Source organism: Cricetulus griseus (genome assembly GCF_003668045.3).
Source record: "Cricetulus griseus strain 17A/GY chromosome 1 unlocalized genomic scaffold, alternate assembly CriGri-PICRH-1.0 chr1_0, whole genome shotgun sequence".
Lineage (NCBI taxonomy): Eukaryota > Metazoa > Chordata > Mammalia > Rodentia > Cricetidae > Cricetulus > Cricetulus griseus.
Genome location: NW_023276806.1, coordinates 116,353,807 through 116,373,324, shown reverse-complemented (window position 1 = coordinate 116,373,324; position 19,518 = coordinate 116,353,807). Strand labels below are relative to the sequence as shown.

The 19,518-nt window shown below is 41.7% G+C and overlaps 1 protein-coding gene across 6 annotated transcripts in view; it reads right to left on the bottom strand.

Annotated features, from left to right (window-relative positions):
* Pex5l (peroxisomal biogenesis factor 5 like) overlaps positions 1 to 19,518 on the bottom strand; it is a 225,496-nt gene that overhangs the window by 70,804 nt on the left and 135,174 nt on the right. For 4 of the 6 annotated variants that reach the window (XM_035450897.1, XM_027392001.2, XM_027392002.2 and 1 more), the window contains 4 exons: positions 15,654 to 15,765; positions 5,988 to 6,182; positions 4,775 to 4,901; positions 3,487 to 3,583 (listed from right to left, as the gene is read on the bottom strand). In XM_035450897.1, coding sequence (XP_035306788.1) covers positions 3,487 to 3,583; positions 4,775 to 4,901; positions 5,988 to 6,182; positions 15,654 to 15,765 — 531 coding nt within the window. Of the gene's footprint in view, positions 1 to 3,486; positions 3,584 to 4,774; positions 4,902 to 5,987; positions 6,183 to 15,653; positions 15,840 to 19,518 lie in introns of all 6 variants that reach the window. The other 2 variants (XM_035450898.1, XM_027392000.2) reach the window with 2 other exon arrangements.

Here is a 19,518-nt window from a genome sequence, read left to right as displayed (position 1 = left end):
TCTGCTCCCCAAATCATTACCCATAGTCCTAGTTCAGGTGCCTATGGAGTCCAGAGGCCCACAGCTGGAGTTATAGGTTGTGAGCCTCTCAACACAGGTGCTGGGAACCAGGAAGATCCTCAAGAGCAGTGCACACTTTTAACTACTGAGCATTTCACAAGTGCCTAGATCATCTGATTTCATTCCCTTCCCTACTGCTTGATCCTGTCTCTCACCTCCCACCTACCATTAGCCTCACTTTTCTTCTCAAAGAGTTCCATGTCATCTTTAAAACTTTGTTCTTTACATCTGGATTCAGCACATGAGAAAAAAAAAAAACATGTGATGTGTCTTTCTGAGTCTGGCTTATTTCACTTAACACGATGACCTCTAGTTCCTTTGATTTTCCTGAAGTGACAGAACTTCCCTTTCCTTGGTGGTGTAACAACACTCACTGGTGTATGTGCCACATTTTCTCATTTTTGTTATGGAGATCCAGCTTTTACCTTTTAATGCAAAATGGGGATGATATGAAAACCTAAGTTTACAGTGGGCATTTCACACAGTGCATGAGAAACTGTGAAGGGCAGTGATGACCCATGGAAAAACTCTGCTCAGCCAGAGTTGGTCATCCATGAGTCTAGTGACTATGGCCTGCACCTGGAGTGCCTCCTGCAGCTCATTCTGGTGAATCTGAAGCCTGAACCCATTGTGGAGCTTCCAGTGTGCAAATGGGGAAGGAGATGTCTGGAACCATGTCTGCAGAAGCTCCACTCTCTCTTTTTGCCTCACCCACAGTACCTTATCCAAGATAAGAAAAGTGAATTTTTCAGCCTTTTGTATTTTATTCAGCTTTTCAAATATTTTCTTAAAATAATTTTTCAGATTGTCTGATCTCTTTAAACAGTTAAGTTTATGGAATGGCAACTATATAGTTTGTGTTAAGTGTCAAGAATCTATGTCTGTTAGTACACAGAGATTATGTAACTCATTGTTATCACTTGCTTCTATGAATTTTCTAGCCACCATTTGAGACTACACCATACTTCTTTCCCATCTTGCAAAGAAAATGAGAAACCATAAGTTTTCATATTATGTGTTTCCATTTTCTTTGAGATTTTGAAATACGATTTTTAAATGAGGTTTGTAAATCACTCCCCACCTGTTGGGTCACTGCCCGGGATAATTTATGTTGGCTTCAGGGAGAGGAAACCATTTTCCTGGTTTTCCTGTGAACCATCTGGGCAAGCATCTGAATGAATTGTGTGTCAGTCTTTATATGAAATGTTGTTCTATCTTCATTATAATTCTATTGTATCTACACAAAGAAGCCATGCAGTGGTAGTACAAACATCTTGTGTGTGTGTGTGTGTGTGTGTGTGTGTGTGTGTGTGTGTGTATGCAAGTATGTGCATGTGATTGTGCATTGAAAACTAGAAGAGTATTTTTTTTTAGGCAAGTCTTGATAAGTAAACATATAGTGTCTAAAAATGTAACAGAGGAGTAACTCCCATACAGATGGTTCAGTATCTTGGAGGACTCTTTGAAACTCACCTGGGCAGAGAACTCTCAGCGTACATTGGAAGGTGTATTTTGTAAGACACCATGAGGAAGCTGAAAACCATTTTCCAAAGTGCACTGTGTTTGCTTAGGGTAAGCAGGACAGTGTGGTGGGATGGAATTAAGGTACCAGCAGGAGACTAGCAGTCAGTGGGATAATAAGACAAATGCATTGTGGGTTACTATGGCAACTGGGGGCCCCAGCTGTTCCTCTGCCCAGCTTGTTGTAGAATGGCCCACCTGTGCCAAGTCTCTCCCTGCTTTAAAGCAAATGCTTTGTCACTCCATTTCACTGTTCCACAGACAGCAGCAGATGAGACAGGAAGCAACACCAATTACTCAAGCTGAGTGGAGCTCGCTCCCGCACTTAGGAATACTGCTTTTCTAATGGATGCTGTCATTTTTCTCTTAAGAAGATACATTTAAGATGAGCACCAAAAATTCACTTTTTCCTGCTACATTTGCAATTCATTAAAGTCTGTGGGGGTGATGTGTACAGGAAGGGAGTTGATTGGATGTCTAGCTGTGGTCTGGGGACAGCCATGTCCTTTCTGCTGGTGGTGATGAATGTGTAGGGAGAACGCTAGTGACTTAGGAAGTTCCCAGAGTCCCATCACCATTGGATTTCTGGGTTCTTCTCTTTTCCATTTTCTTCATTTCATGGTTTCCCTGTCTGTACAATGGGGCAAAGGCAGAGCTTAGCTTGTTTTGCCTTTTGTCAGGACCAAATCAGCTAATTTATATTAGAAATTCTTGTAGTCAACAATAATACCCACTGCTATCACAATTATCCATTTATTTAAAAATATTTATTTTATTTTTATTTATGTGTAGATGTGCATATGTGTGCGGTGCCTGTGCCAGAGGGAGTTGAATCCCCTAGAGCAGGTCTTTCAGATGTTATAAGATTCCCAACATGGGTCCTGGGAACTGAACATAGGTCCTCTGCAAACACAGTGTGTGCTTTTACTGCTGGCTTACTGTTCCAGCCCCAATTAGCCCCTTATTTCACTTCAGATCTACATTCCTCCTGTGGGCCACAGCCTGTGATGTGACAAAACCTAGAACATGTCTTCTGCTCATTTCCTTCCATATTTGGTCTTGGTACGGTTGGATTATAGAAGGCAGGGCTATTCTGTTCTTAGGAGATCTTTGTGGTTGAAGGTCAAGGCCATAAAACATGTCCAAGGGACACAGAGACTACCATTGCTTCTCTCATAACCATCGGAGAGGTAAGTCGCCATGATGAAGCCTGTTGGGGAGCCCAGGGCCTAGGACAGTGAGACAGGGTTCACATCCTACTTCCTCCTGCTATTGTACCCTAGCAAGACATTGTTGACTTTACTGAGACTTGCAGGCTCCTGTGAGAAGTGTCTTTATAAGGCAGCTTACAGGAATGCACAGGATTACTGAGTATGGAATATAACACAAACAAAGCACCCAATAAGTCCATGGCTCTCCCTGCTGGGCACTCACAGTGGTAGCTCTCATTATGGTTACCATTACTACTGGTGCTGGAATAATATAATCATTGGCATAAAATTTATTTTAATGCGACAGAACGCTGGGTATAGTCTCTTACTCTACAGGGCACAGATGTGAATGAACACGCAGGGTGTAATTTCCTCTTTGTGTTCTGTTACATAAGTAGTGCTAATACTGGACTAGAACAGATTTTTGTATTGCCAAATAATGGGACAGTCAATGGCAGCACAAGGAAAATGTGCTAAGTACACAGTGAATTCATTAACACGTTTTCCAGCCAAATACATGGAAGTGTATACAATCCGTTATTCTAAGCACCAAGACAGCTATGGAGTGAGAACACACTTTGCAATGCAAAGTTTGGAAAAAAACCCTTCAAACTTTCTGTGCAAAGTTAAATAAAATATTTACAATGCGATTCCTGCTAGAGCAGACGGTTTTCCTAAGATTTGCTTTTGTTACCTGTGCTGGAGCCACAAGTTCCAACTCGGAAGCCGACTCGGAGTTGAGGGCACTCTTCCCAGTGCTGAGCTCTGGCTGAGATCTATGTTCTGAGGACCTGCAATGAGACATTGAGGACATTGGTGTGCAGTAAGAACAAGCTCGGCCAAAAACCCAGCAGGAACCAGGCTCTGGGCAGAATTCAGACAGAAGTGAACGTTTGTGAGTTTTCTTCATAATTGTCACTTCCCTAATTTAAACAGCTATGGACTTTTTTTTTTTAAACTTGGAATCCAGATGAACCATGGGCAAAGAGGACATGAACACGATGGCATTTTTCATATAGGAAATTCCGTATTTATGAAAATTGTGTTCTTGTTGGAGACCATTCATAACGTAGATCTCTGTGTATCCAGCTTGCCACAATATGCAGATATGCATGAGTGCAAAGGAGACAGAAACAGGAGGCTGCCCTTTGCAAATCTTTACAAACATTGGTTGGTTTTCCTCAACTTGACACAAACTAGAGTCACCTGGGGAAAGGGACCCTCAGTTGAGGAATTGCCTCTATCAGATTAGCCTGTGAGCACGATGTGGGACATTTTCTTGATAATTATTGTGAGAGGACCCAGTCCACTATGGACAGTGCCACCCATAGGAAGGTGGTCCTGGGTTGTATCAGAAAGCAAGCTGAGGCAAGGCTGAGAGCAAGCCAGTACTCAGTGCTCCCCTGCGGTCTCTGCTTCTTTCTGTTGCTGCCCCTGTGATGGACAGTGACCTGAGAACTGAACTAAATCCTTTCCTTCCCAAGTTGCTTTGTTCATAGTGTCTTATCACAGCAACAGGGAAAGTCACTAATCCTGTTGAAATTCAAGTGACCACATTGTTTCCTGAGTATCCATGATTCATCTGTAATTACTACACTGAATAGCAGTGGATGATCGAGAGAGCAGGAAAGCTGTGTAACCAGGAACAACTGATACACCCCTGTTAACTGACAGATTAGCTACATGTTTAGAAAATTATTATAACCAGGACCTTCTCAAATCCTTTCTGATTTTGCTTCTTTCTGTCTCTTCCTTCCTTCCTTCCTTCCTTCCTTCCTTCCTTCCTTCCTTCCTTCCTTCTTCCTTCCTTTTCTCTTTCTTTCTTCCTTTCACAAATTAAAGTGATTGGTAGAAGTGATAACATATAGAAGGTTATTGTTCAGGGTCTCAGATATCTGGATTAACTGAGTCATTTCCAGACACCAAGGGCACACCCGTATAGTCAGTGGAAGCTTCTGTTCTCTAGAATCAGGACATCTTACCACAGAAGCTCTTTGGATCCAGTTCTAGATGAGCATGACTTCCTTTCAGCCATGAGATGCCCCTTGCTGGTTCTGTCACCATGGAACTTGACATCATCCCATTTTTCCAGTTGTGTTTGAATGTCTACTAAGGAAGAAGAAAGTGGAAGAGAAAGCCCAGGGCCAAGCATGAGGGTGTAGATAGATAGAAAAGAGATCGATTAGGATTGAGATTCCAGGCAAACTATAAATAATCCATGCTCTCAAGATCCAAAGCCAACATTAGTCTTCTTAAGGGTGCATGAAAATGAATCAAAACATAGTCAGAAAACAAGGCTTATTAAAAATAAACTCATTGCTTTTACAGTTGGAGCACTCATGAATCTATAATGTATTTACCTGACACACAGATGCATGCACGCACTTACACGTGTGCACACACACACACACACACACACACACACACACACACACAGAAGCACACACAGAGGCACACACACACACACACACACACACACACACACACACACACACACACACACACATTATCTTGATTTGTCTGGTTACATGAACTGAGAATTTAACTGTCCTTTTTAGGAATGTGAAGTGTGTAGGTAAAAGTTGAGCTTGGAAGTTGACTAGGGTCAGGTGAGCATTTCCAGCCATTTCTCTTGGTAGCTGTAGGATCTTGGACCAGTTAAATTTTAAACCCAGTTTTCACATATTTCAGAGTTGTAATAACAAGATAAACCATGTAAGTCATGAAGTGTAGTTCCTGGCTATGGCAAACCAATAGCGAAGGGTACTAAGGGTATTACCAGCTATCACCATTATTCTGGATATTATCTTAGGACTGTTTTTGTCTGCATGTTCCCAAGTCCTGTGATGCTCTTATTTGTCCCCCCTTGCTTCTCTTTGTTCCCTGAGAATACCTAGAGAACAAGGCCCACATTTTTCTGTAATCTCAGATCCTGGGCCTAGAGAGATGCCTGGCATCCATCACAAGCTCAGCCCATTGGGAGGAACACATAGGTGAATGGATCAATATCACTTTTTTGAAGCTGCATTCTCATGGCTACTCAGTCCAAGCACAAAAGAAGCCACACCCTTCCCAGTTCCCCTGAAGAACTTTGTCTTCCCCACTCCCATGTTCACTCTTTGAAAGTCATCTTGAACTTGACTCAGTACTGACAAGACAAGGTTAAACTATAACTTCTGCAAACTTTTGCCTTACCTAAGTCTAAGGATGACGTCTCTGGGCCCCGGAGAGCCTGGGCCCTCTGCTCAGCATCTGTACTGATGAGATCAGAGCCATCAACTTTTTTCTTGAGGGATGAGCTCTTTGATGAGGGCTCCGATTTCTTGGCTTTGGTTTGTGTTTGAGAGACAGGCTCACTCAGGTCAAGGAGATCCAAGCCAGTGGTCAGCACTATGGGAGACAGAAGAGAGTCAGAGAAGCCCATTTACTTCCTGCAGTTATTATTTATCAATTTATTTTTGTATTTATGTGTAAGTATGTATGTATGCTCAAGGATGTGTGTGTGGAGGGGGGGTCAGAGGACAACCTTAGTTTTGTGCTTAGGAGCTATTCACTTTGTTTTTTGAGACAAAGTCTCTCACTGGACTGGAAGTGGACAATTAGACTAGTCTGGCTGGCATTTGAGCCCCAAAGATCTACCTATCTCTGCCTTCCCAGGGCTGGGATCATACCACCATACCAATTCCTCTTCTTTCTCTTTCTTTAAGTGTGGTTTCTGAGGATGGGACCCAGAGCCTTGTCCTTACTAGCCAACCACTTTACCAACTGAGGTAGCTCTTTAGCCCTCAGTAGTCTTTTTTTTTCCATATAGGTGTGTCAGTTGGATGCATAGAGCCCCTATGTTGATAGGATGGATAAGAGACAGCAAGCCAAGCTGGTTCATCATTGAAAGCTGGCAGGCTGTGAGGCTGGGAAGTTGACTGCATTGCCCTAGGCTAACCCCAGGCAAAAAATTATCTAGACCCATCTCTGCAGTGAGAACGTTTAGGACAAAATTAAAACAAATCTTAGTTCAGGTGTAGTTGCTCTATTGTTCTGATTAATTTCTAGGGAAGGTTTGTTTTAGATTAAGGTTTTTCTAGAAAAGGGTCAATGCTCATAGATTTCATGAAGTCTAATGTACTTTTTTTTTCTGAATTGGGCAGTTTGTTCATAAAATGTCTGGGTCTCCCTTGAGAGGAGTTTTATAATGCAGTTGATGGACAAGCACATGTGCTATCTTCTTGACATTTAGTATGCCAATCTTAATCCCATCATAACCAGCTACAAAACGGTTACACTTTGACTTCCTACAAGGTTGATTTCATTGCATTAAGTACTCCAGTGAAGGCAGAAATAACACTATGTTCCTATGCAAACCCAGTCAAATCAGAACGAATATGGACAGCTTTGAACCTGTTCTTTTTTCCAGTATTGGCAACTCATATTTAACTAGCCCCACCTGAGAAACAGAATGCTGAAAGAGGATACAGTCTCTCTTTTCAGCTCTTCCTCTCTGTGGGCTAGAGAGGTTGAGTGCACAATAGGCCAGGTGCCTTCCTTGGATTCTTCTCTCCATGTAGGGAAGGCAAGAGTGAGTAGAAGAGCCCCTGTGTTGACCTTCCCTGCAGTCTAGAGCAACCACCATAGCACATTCCCCAATCATAAGTCCCAACACATTTCAGCTTGTCCTCTGGGTGGAGATCAGGTATGACTGACAGCTCAATTCCATTCCATCTGCTTTCCACTTGGTTTTTCCCCTTGGCAGAGCCAGGGCTCCACTGAACTCACAAGGGGGGCTTTCCTTAGTCATGCAAGTCTGCCTACACATGTACATGAGCTAGCCCTCCCCCGGGGATTCTCTGGTGTGTGATCAAAACTTGAGTCCCTAACCACTGTGCATCTGATGTGCTTTGAAGGAAGCTTCTGGAACAGCCTGAGTTTCTGCATCTGACAATGGAGGATCAGTAGTCTTATAAGTGTGGGATGAAGAGTAAATGGTCCATGGATGCAAAGTGTCAGGCTTATGCTAAATCGTCACTCAGTAAATGCTATTTCAGGCAGAGGAGGAGGCAGCATAGCACTGTACACACACACACACACACACACACACACACACACACACACACACACACACACACACACACACACACACTTTCTATTTCTGAAGGGCCAAATTGCAACAATTCCCTCTTTTTTATTTAGTGTTCCCATTTCCTCGCTTGTTCTGTTCTGTTTCAAGTTACAATCAAATCTACACACAGAGAGAAAGAAGAAATGTTCCTGAGGATAAAACAAGAGACAAGGGTTTTGTCTCCACAGAGGAGTCTATGAAGTGAATTTATCATGAATGGCCTGAAGGTGTCAGCTTGTTGTTGTTGAGAAGATGGGGCCACTATCTAACAAGGAGCTGCTTGGAGAGAGGAGTGCTTGGTGAGTCAGGAGCAAAGTGGGTGGAAAGAGGCTTCTAGAACCAAGTCAACTGGCTTTCTGAGCCAATTTAAGCCTGGCAGGCAGCCAAGACAGGGCTCCATACACTTCCTATTCACTGAGTGGTTAAATGAAACTTCTAGACACTATTGGAACAGCAAGGACTCTAGGCCAATGAAACTTCCTTATGATGGAAGGAATACTCTATATACCTTTTCCAACTGTGTACAAACATTTAAGAATTAGCCTCTTGCTTTTAGACTTCTTTTAGAAGCAAATTTTCTAGGAATTGTGAACTTGTGAATTGAAAGTACATTTGCTACAAAACAGTAGCTGGTGGGGTTTAATTTAATCTCTGTCTGCTCCTGAATGAGGGAACTGAAAATTCACACTAACCAGTCATACCTATCCACTCTGAAGCATCCATGCCGTCATTATTTTTCTGTAAATGCGAAGCTGGAGCATGGTATACACTAAGGCCCTACTGACTGCTTGCCCATTTAATGGAAGCAGTGTCTTAGGGTCAAATGGCTCTGAAGCTTCCACTCCTAGGCATATGCCCAAAAGAAGCACATTCATACAACAAAGGCATCTGTTCAATCATGTTCATAGCAGCACTATCTGTAATAGCCAGAAACTGGAAGAAGCTTAGATGCCCCTCCACCAAAGAATGGATGGAGAAAATGTGGTGCACAATGGAGTACTACTCAGCAGAAAAAAACCAATGGAATCTGGAAATTCGCAGGAAAATGGATGAAACTCGAAGAAACCATTCTGAGCGAGGTAACCCAATCACAAAAAGACAAACATGATATGTACTCAATTATATGTGGATTTTAGACATAGAGTAAGGGATTACCAGCCTACAATCCACACTGCCAGAGATATTAGTAAACAAGGAAGACCCTAAAAGAGACACTTTGTCCCTGGAGAAGGGGAAAGGGTCACCATCCCCTGAGTAAATTGAGAACATGGGAAGAGGGGGGAGGGAGCTACAAGAGTGAGAAGGGAAGAAAAGGAAGAATGCAGAGGTCATGAGGAAGCAGAAATTTTGAGTCAGGTGTAGATTAGAAGAAAGGACATATGACAGGTAGGGTTTTAGTTGGGGGGTGGTAGAGGAGGAAGGGAGGGAAAAGGGAACTGGGATCGTCATGTAATTCGATTTTGTTTGTAATTCAAATATATAAAAAATAAAAAAATTAAAAAGCAAAAGAATAAAAAAAGACAAAAAAAAACCCCAAAAACAACAACAACAAAAATTTAACCGAGAATGAGAAGGGAAGAAAAGGAAGAATGCAGAGGTCATGAGGGAGCGAAAGGTTGAGTCAGGTGTAGATTAGAAGAAAGGATATGTGATAGGTAGGGTTTTAGTTGGGGGGTGGTAGGGGAGGAAGGGAGGGAGAAGGGAACTGGGATTGTCATGTAATTCAATCTTGTTTGTAATTAAAATAAAAAAAGTAAAAAAAAAAGAAACAAACAAACAAAAAAAGCAGAGAAGATTGGGGCAGCCTTTGATGTCTAGAGGAGACAGCACGTTGTTATGTGTAGGTGCCATAGTCGAGGCTTAAAGTCAAGAACTTACAGTTCCTCCAATGCTTCAAGGTGGCATGCCTGGGCACAAGAGCTAGGTGCTTTGTTCACTTCTAGATTAAATTGAAAGCATTCTCCTAGATGCATGAAGGTACGGGTCCCAGTGCTTTTGTGTGCACTGTAAGAGTACAAGGATCATTGGTTTCCAACAGTGTGTGTCAGAGTGTGCATGAGTGCATACACATGTGAGTACAAGGCCAAGGAAATACCTTCTGAGTATTTCCTAAGCTTTACATTTGCAGCCTTTTCTATGCAGACTCCTGTCAGTCACCATGTACCAGCCCATAGGTGGTGAGTTCCATTGTCTCAGTGTCCTCATAGGGACAATCCAGGAGGGTCAGAGTCTGAGAAGGGAACATGAAGATGAATCTGAGATACAATCTGATTTGATAACAGAAGAAAGTGTAAGCTAGCAAATTGCATGTGTCCTCTAAAGTGGGAGCAAGCAAGCAGACAAGCTTCTATGACCTGTAGAGGAGTCAGTCCCTAGTGGCATCCTGATCAGAGGCCTTCCGACTTCCATAGATTTAAAATACAGACTCACAGTGTTTCAGGACACAATATATGTGGTGCCATGTTATGTAGCAATAGGAATATAATGCAGTTGATTGCTGGCGCCCCTGCTGAGACTCCAATAGAGGCATGCCATTTAAGCCTATCTAGACTTCACCTGAGCATGGAGGCAGTATGTAGACTATTAAAGTGGTGACTCTCTGTGCCCCTTAGATGCCTGGTTATTGAGCAGTTTGCAAAGTTTGAGGCATGATGGTTGTCTCAGAAACTGTCTGTTTTGAATAATCAAGTTCTACTGGGATAACATTTCCTGACAATGGAAGACAATACATGCGAAAGCAGCAGTTTCTAACCATCTCAAGGACACCTGAGATTGATAACCTAGAAACCCAGGGAAGGCCCTTCCAGGTCACTGCAAACTTATAGAAAGACTGGCCTTCTTGAGCCCTGGGAAGTCTGGGTGCTCAAAGCAGAGTAGATTAGCATCTAGGAAGAACTATTGTTTGTTCAATGTATTGTCATAATAGTTCAGCCTTTTTGCTTAAAGAAATAAAATGTAAGGAGAAAGCCCAAACTATCTTTGGCAGTTGCCCTCAGATTTAGTTTCTACTCTTACAAAATCAGCCAGGGTTCTGTCCTATGCATTCCCTCCCCCCATCACACACACACATATCACACACATGCATCTATGACGCCAGCCATAGTTTGTGTCTAATATGTAGGGACCAGCCTATGGCCAGTGACTCTATTAGTGCAGACATAGAAGGGTTCCCTCATCATAGAGTTCTGCTCGGATATGTACTTCTGTGCTCTTCATTAGCTGGGTGTGGTGGTAAATGCTGTAGTTCCAGTACTCAGGAGGTTGATACAAGAGGCACATGAGTTCACTGGATGCCAGGTTGGGCTACAGAGGGAGACTCTATCAGTCAATTCTGTGTCCCTGTAAGCACAGTACTTGACTGAAACAACTTAAGGGAGGGAGAGTTGTTTGGGGTCACATTTCACATCATCATAACGGGAAGTCATGGTGGAGCACCTCAGATCATGGAGTGAGAGACTACACACATGACCAGGAATAACATAATAGACTTAATTTTTTCTTCTTTTTTGTAACCTATGAAAACGTTTTTGCTAAAAAAAAAAAAGGAACTGTTGTTTGAGGTCAGTGTGGTGGTACGTGCCTTTATCTTAGCACTAAGGAGGCAGGAACAGGCAGATCTACGAGTACTAGCCAGCCAGGGACAAATAGTGAGACCTTGTCTAAAGAAACAGAGAAGTCTTATTTTGACAAGTTGGTGGAAGACATTCTGTTTTTAATACAGTGTGTAAGGAAGCATGATTTAGGAAGGCAATCATAGAAACTTTCAAATATATCTACCAAATAGATAAACTGTATTTAATTAATTAAGTCAACTTTTTATTGTAATGTCATTGAATTTACTCAGATTTTTCTTTTTCCATTTGTGTGTATGTACCCATGTGTATTGTGTATGTGAAGTGTTAATCTAATTAACCCTAATCAATAAAAAAAAATCAGGAGTCAAATATTGGGACAAGATCCTGAAAGACCAGAGAACACAAGGAGCAGCTGCCAGTTGCTTCCAACCTCTCTTGTTTCTCCATCCAAAAGGGCCCAGATCCTCTTTCTGCCCTGCCTTACCACTTCCTGTCTCTCTGTACAGTCCTCCAGACCTCTATGGTTAACTAGTGAATGGCTCTGCCCTCTGACTCCAAGCAAGTTTTATTTGTCAGAACACAAACAACATATCACACAACATGTATGCATGCTCTATATATGTGTGTCTATGTCTGTGTATGTTGTGTATGCATGCATGTGCCCATGTGTGCTGTATATGCATACTGTGTGTGTTGTGTATGCATGTCCTGCATGTATGTGTCTGTGTAGGTTGTGTATACCTGCTCTGCATGTGTGGATGCATTTGAGGATCCTAGATTAATATCAGGAATCACTTTCAATTGCTCTTCCACCTTATTCATTGAGGAAGAGCCTCTGAAACCCAGAGATTGTCAACAGTGAGTCTTGCTAGGCTGCCTGTTCTGGAGGCCCTGTCTCCACACCAGAAGATCTGGACTCTGGTCTTCACTCTAGGTTGCCTGGCAAACACTTTAACAATTGAGTCATGTCTCCAGCCCCTGCTTCCCAGATTTCTAAGCTTTTCTGAGTCATGTCACTAGCTTCATAGCCACTTGGATTTCATAAAAAATATTTTAGTTAAAGATATTTTGTCATGTGGCTTATGTACAGAAGTCCCAACGTAAGTACATTAGCTATAAATAAAAGAATGAAACTAAAAAAATGATAAACCATAAAAAGTTCCCTCCAAACTAACTGTTGGTCTAATGACTCAACCTCTCCTCAGCTTCATAAACCATAGCAAGGACCCCCACTTCTCTTCTTGATCTCTGACAAAGAATCTGTCCTGTGTTTTAACATATTCATAGTCATTAAATTATAAAACAATATATTGTAAATTTTGTCATTACATGCTACATGTATGACAATCTAATCATTTAAATTATCTGTTGTTCAGTGGCATTCAGGGCATTTATTATTATCAGCCTGTATATAATATCTACTCATTTGCTTTTTTTAAATCAATGATGCCACAGTTTGTGATCTCAGCTGCTTGGGAAGTAGGTGGTTCAGAATTTGTCTGGGATGCAGAGTGAGTTCAAGGCCAGCATGGACAATTTAGTAAGGATGTGTTTCAAGAAATAAAAAAGTAAAAAGAATGTTGGAAGAATAGCTCAGCATGTTTGAAACTTGGGTTCAATTCCCAGCACAGAAAAAAAAAATCATGGATACATTATTTTCTCTTATTAAACAATAAAGCTGAAGATATGTTCTTTTAAAATTAGGGAACAATTTCATGACTTTGGAAAAATACTTCCTACATTGTTTACTTTGTAGTGACTTTTGTAAGAATCACATTCTTCAGGGATTTAAAAATAATGCAATTTTTGCCTTGAGATATATTTTTAACCTTGTAGCACAAAGTGTCCAACACAGGATGACTGGAAATCACCATATGGCAGAAAAGATTCAGAATATTGCATTATGGATTCAATGGATCTCCACCCCCTAGGTAGAAGCCCCCACACTTCAGAAAGTGACCACATTGGAAATGTGACTAAAGATGAAGCTGCTCTGGAGGTGGCCAGGACACAATCCCAGGATGAAACATATTCTCATGTAAAAGGGGAATTTGGAAAGGTAGTTGTGCAGACAGAGAGATAAATGTTATCTGCACACAAACAAAATCCCACATGAAGGTTGAAGTCCTATGTCCCATCCAAGGGACCAATAGTTAGGATTAGAGATGTGGGAACAATGTCTTCCCAAGTGCATGAAGGAGTGTGTCCGGCCAGCATCTTGATGTGGGGTTTAGAGAGTCATGACTCTGCTCTCTCAGCTTGTAGCAGGCCAGCAAAGCAGGGGCCTCCAGTACCAGCCTTCCCAGTGCTGGGATTATATGCATATGCTTCCATGCCTACTTGCTTTTGATTTTTAACATGAGTTCTGGGGGTTGAACTCAGGTTATTATGTTTATGCAGCCAGTGTTTACTGACTGTGCCACTTCCCAGGCCCCAGGGTTGTCTGCTTCTAAGTGGCTTCCTTTCTTCATCAGTGGGAATTGAACAGTGACAAAGAGCTTCCTCAGTGCATCTGATTTTTTTGTGAGTCACTGGCTGTGTGTTTTCTGGGATAGCTCTCCAATTTCAGAGGGCTGAGGCCTAGCTTCAGAGGTTAGGATCTGATAGTCTGAATTCATTTTAATGCTCCCTTTAGAATGCAGCAAGCGCCATTCTATGTTCTTGAGCACTCCAAGTGACAGCTGGATTTAGAAAACAATAACTTGGGTGTGACATCAAGTAACAAGAATGCTGTTACCTGGCATTAATCGGTATGGCCTCCCTGGCTAGAGTTTATCACTGTTAGCACACCCATAGATGGCTTCATTCTTTTTCTCCAGTATTTTATAAGGAAAGGATCATCCTATTATTAGGTATGGAAAGTGAGGCTCAGCTTTGCTACCAGACAAACAAGGGAAAGCTGTAGCTGGCCCCACGGTGCAGAGCTGTGAGGAGAATGCAGGAGGTTTTTATCTCCCAATCTTCAGATTATCTACTCTTCCACCTGGGCTGCCACCATCTGGCATTAGCTCCTCCTCCTGTAGTAATTTTTAGCTATAGTAATTTGGAAAAAGCATCACTTTTTTTTTTCCTATCTGATTTTCTTCATGTAGGATTCTAAGTGGGGAAAAACTAAGTTACTTGCTAGTGGAGACCACTGTGGACAAGTGGAGCTAATTTAAGAAGGAAGTGTGAGATCAGGCTCTTCTTTATATATTAGTAGGCACCGTCCAGTCACTATAATCTCTGGCTTCCCATCCTAAAACACCACACTTCCCTCATTCTTGGAAGAGCACACACATTGTTGGATAAAGGGGTAGAAGTGGGAAGGAGCCATTAGCAGAAGGTAGAACCGACCAGAGGCCTGCAACAGTCTTCCCTTGGATTGATGATTAAATGCTCATGCCTACTCATGCCAAGCACTGAGAAGAAGAGGGTTTCTGTTGAGAATGCTTAATTCCAGGAAGGGTTTGTACAAATCAGAATGCTCAGGTACTTTGAAAGAGAGAACAAGGAATATATTTAAATGGCTGTACAATATCCTACAACTACAGGGTACTTTAATTGTCACTTAACTCTACTCAGAAAGACTACTGCAACATTTTTATTTTGTTGGACTGTTGTTTCACAAAATATGTTCAAAACTAAGTGGACCATAAAGATGAATTTACACAATCTCACTCTCAGATGGCAGCTTTCCTTTATAACATGGTGGGTTTGGAAATGCAGAGAGGTAAATGAAGAAGTGTATGCACCAAGAACTGAGTGAGAACAGCAGTATATTTAAGGGCAGAAAAGTCAACTGGGTAACGGATGATGTAGTTTCTTGTGTAATCAAAAGTCATTTATTAGTTTATGCTGAATTGTATACAGGCCAGTCACTTGGTTGCAAACATCATCCCCCACTTAAAAGGCCTGGAGGAGGGGATGGTGAGATGGCTCAGCAGGTAAAGGTGCTTGCTGCCAATCCTGACAAATTGAATTCAATCCCTGGGACTCATACAGTGGAAAAGAATCATCTCTCACAAGTTGTCCTCTGACCTCCATAGGTATGTTTCAATATGCGAATGTCCACACCTACAAATAAATAAACAAATATACCTCCCCCTACTTCTTTAGGAAAATGCCTGGGGGAAAATACATGCATTTATAGGCAAAATGCATCCCATTTGAGCATAGTTAGAAGTGAATTACCGGCTGTGTTGGACGTTACTGGCTTTGCAATGGCCTCGGATTTGGTTTCACAGAGGAAGTCATCGATGGAAGGGCTCAGGAGAGGTCTGCTTTCTTGTTGCTCACTCACCAGCTGAGAACAAATGAACACAGGCATCAAAGGGTTTCTCTGCTAAGCTGCTGAAGCAGGTGAATGAAAACGCAGCCCTGCAACACAAGGGGACAAGCAAGCCCTACTGAAATCAACACAAACAGAAATAAATAATGGGGTGGGGCAATAGAGAAAACAAAACATTACCACAGGTGAGGAATGAGCCTTCAGCATTGTTAATATATTTTTGATGCAGCCAACTTCAGTGTTAAAGCTTAAGCCTGTTTCTCTCTCTCCTGGAGTGGCTTTAGAAGCATCTCTGGTTTCAGCACACGAGAAAAGATACCTGTTCCATCACAGTTGCTATGTGCTAATGCCACTCTCTATCTGGACTGAAAGTTCTAGAAAGCATTGGACCAGTGGCTTCAGATTCCATGGTGATGGGCTCTCATGAGGACTAGCTACTTGGTGTTTATGGGTGAGATGTACACACACATGGACCTGTGTAGTGTTGGATGAACTCTACTTTTGTTCCCTTTTTAAAAGCTCAAGGTGCCTAGCAGCCTCCTCCTGTCATTTCCTTAGAATGGTTTTGTGTAGGACATAACAAATATTATCTGAGATAAAAAAATATAATTATATTACCTGTCTGGGAGTCTAGTAGGTGTTTGCAAAAACCTTTAGTCTAATGGGATTAGATTCCTATAAGCATAATCCTATTTTTCCACTAATTTATTATATAATTTAATAATTCGTTAGACTCAAAATTCTATCTGAAAACTGTTTTATTGGGTTCCTAATTACTGGTAGTAACCAGCTATTTACTGCTTCACTTTGACTCCGTACTTTCTATAGTTAAGGGAGAAAATACACATGTAACACGTAGTTAATCTCTAACTTGGGTGTCTTGATGTCTGGGAGAAGCAGCTGTTTGGTTCTACTTGTGGTGAAGGAAAAAATTGTGCCTCAAATACCCTAGAATTTTAATAACTAACCTGTCAAAGTTTTAATTTTTTTAAAGAACATAAATTAAGAAACAATAGGCTTTGGTGTATTGCCAAGTCGAAATGTAGAACTCCATTCACTATCATGTCATTGAGTGTCATCAGAGCTCAGTGGTCATCAGAGACTGGGCACCCAAGCACACAGCTGTTATGTCAGTGCACCAAACCTCGATTTTTATAGGGAATTTTCTTTTCGAGACAGGGTTTCTCTGTGGCTTTGGAGGCTGTCCTGGAACTAGCTCTTGTAGACCAGGCTTGTCTCAAACTCATAGAGATCTGCCTGTCTCTGCCTCCTGAGTGCTGGCATTAAAGGCGTGTGCCATCACTGACCTACCCTTTATAGAGAATTAAACATTTGATGTTCATACATACTTGTGCATATTATAGAGGTATACCATAGTGATCACCCTTCTTTTAGTGTTTAAGTTAATGGCATTAGTCTTTGATTATTGTTAGTTTGAATGTTACTACATACAAAGACACACTTCACTGGGAATCACATTTTCTAAGATGGGGGTGGTTTTAACCCTTGTTGTTTGTTTTAAAAGATGTTCCTTTAACATATGAATGAAATTCTGATCCCTTTGCCTTTTGTTTTCTCACTATTCTCCTTGGCTATCCCCCATACTGTTTATTTTGAAAAAGTTTTAAGTGTTCAGGGTCTGTGAGCTCCCTGTAGTTTCTTGGTAAGACATTTGAGACTTTAAGAATGCTGTGGTCAACTCAAGTTTAGGAATTAGCTGAAATATTTTCTGGCATAAAAGTCCATTTTATGATCTGAAGATGTACTTGAAATCACTGTCAAGGCATTAAGATACCAGAAAATGACAAAATGGCTAACCCCCAGTGATTCTGTGTCCAGAACTGCCTCTCATGCAGGCAGCTTGAGTACAACTTTGTGCAGGGGACAGTTTCTAGGACCCAGGCATCATTTTGGGTGCAGTGATGGCATTTGCTCTCTTGTCCCTTGGTATTTAATGAAATGAACTTTTCCTGTGTAGAGTGGTGCGGATGCCACTGTGCCAAGATTTCTGGAGGCTGATGATCACCATCAAGCATTGCAACCACACTGTGCTCTGAGATGTTCCTCTAACAGCACGGGCTGCTTACCAGCCCCCTTGGCCTTGCTAATGTGTGTGAGACACAACACCCTGTGACTTTAAAAGTATGAATACTTATGTATAATGCCACAGCTATTTCTTTGATAATCCGGGCTTTTCTAGAAAGTCTAATTTCACAAACAGATAACTATGTATAACTAAATTCTCTTTGTGTTTATTTAAAAAAAATACTGGTTAAGTATTTCTTGAGTAACATTTTGGTTTGGAGAAGAATTTAGATAGTGTTTGGTTTTGAAATGTTCGTGTATACAAAAAGGCTGACTTAGGGACAAGACCTATGTCCAAACACAAAGTTCACTTATATTGTATTTCATACATACCTTGCACACATGCCTGAAGGTAAGTTTATGTAATGGGTTTTGTGTGAGTGCCTCTGTTTCAGCTGACACATGCCCTTTGAAGCCAGAGGCTTCCACTCACAGCTCCATATTGGAGCTTGATAAGTTTTGGATCTTATTTCAGAACAGGAATGTTCAACCTGTATCACTTTTAGTAATAGATAAACACAAGTTATATTACAAGAAATGTTCTGTGGCACTCCCGTTTCCAAAAACAATGAAGGGCTAAGAAGTTATCCCTGAATCCTGTACACATGGATTCAGAACAGGCCTGGGTTTCTATAGCTTAAGATACTTTTAGTTCTTAATGCCGAAAACCACCCTGTATATTTGGTGAATTCCAGAAAAACCATTGTTTATATTAACATCTAAATGGAAAAACAAATGAAAGGTACTACTGAATAAGGGCTGTCTTTGGAACAGCATGCTTGCCAAAGGCAAGAAGACTTTGTTGGTGTTGCAGTCACTCATTCCAATTTCCGATGGAATCTCTGAAGGAAGGAAGAACCAGCAGCCCACTCAGATTCACTCAGCACCAGAGGAATGAGAACCAGGCGAAGGTGGCCCAGAATGATTCCATGAAGGCCAGGGCAGAGTCATGTCTCTCCTTTCTGCTAGATCTCTGCCCCTGCAAGGCTGGTGCCTCTTCAGCATCCAGTGTCCTGTTTCTGACCACTGCTGACTCCAGGATTGATGGGAGCTCTGTAATGGCCACCTTATATTGCTATGTTATTCTTGAGGTTTCACTCCAGAGACACAAAACAAGAGGGCACAGCGAACAGCCTTTAGAGTTAGTGTTTCTCATGCTGGACCAGTGTGGTGGTGCTCTGGCTGCAGTGGGATGAGGCTAGGGTTCCAGGTGGACGGTCAGATGACAGAGAGCATGGAACAGCCATTAAAATGGGTCAGAAAGAGCTTGGGCTTGAATAAAGACGTGGAAGATGGGGTGAGAGGCATCATGAAGGCAAAGGAAGATTCTCTTACAGGACCAGAGGTTAGACACAACCGCAGCTCACCCATTATAGCCTTCACGCTTCTAGTAGGGAAATTTCATGCAAAGGCTGTTCCTGAAAAGGCTGACAAATGAGACAAGGCTTGGCAAGAACTTAAGGCACAAAAATGTGTATCTCACACAGTCCAATTAAATAGACTGAACACTGCTTTAGTCACAGCAGTGGAATTTTAGTGTGTAGACAGGATCAGCTTTCCCCATGTCCTCCTTCTCATTCTAAAACAAGCAGTTTTCCTCATGGTGATTTAAGAACAAATGAATCTTTCAGGTCACAAAGAAAAGGTTCAAGCTGAACGGAATCTCCAAATAATTCTGCTAAA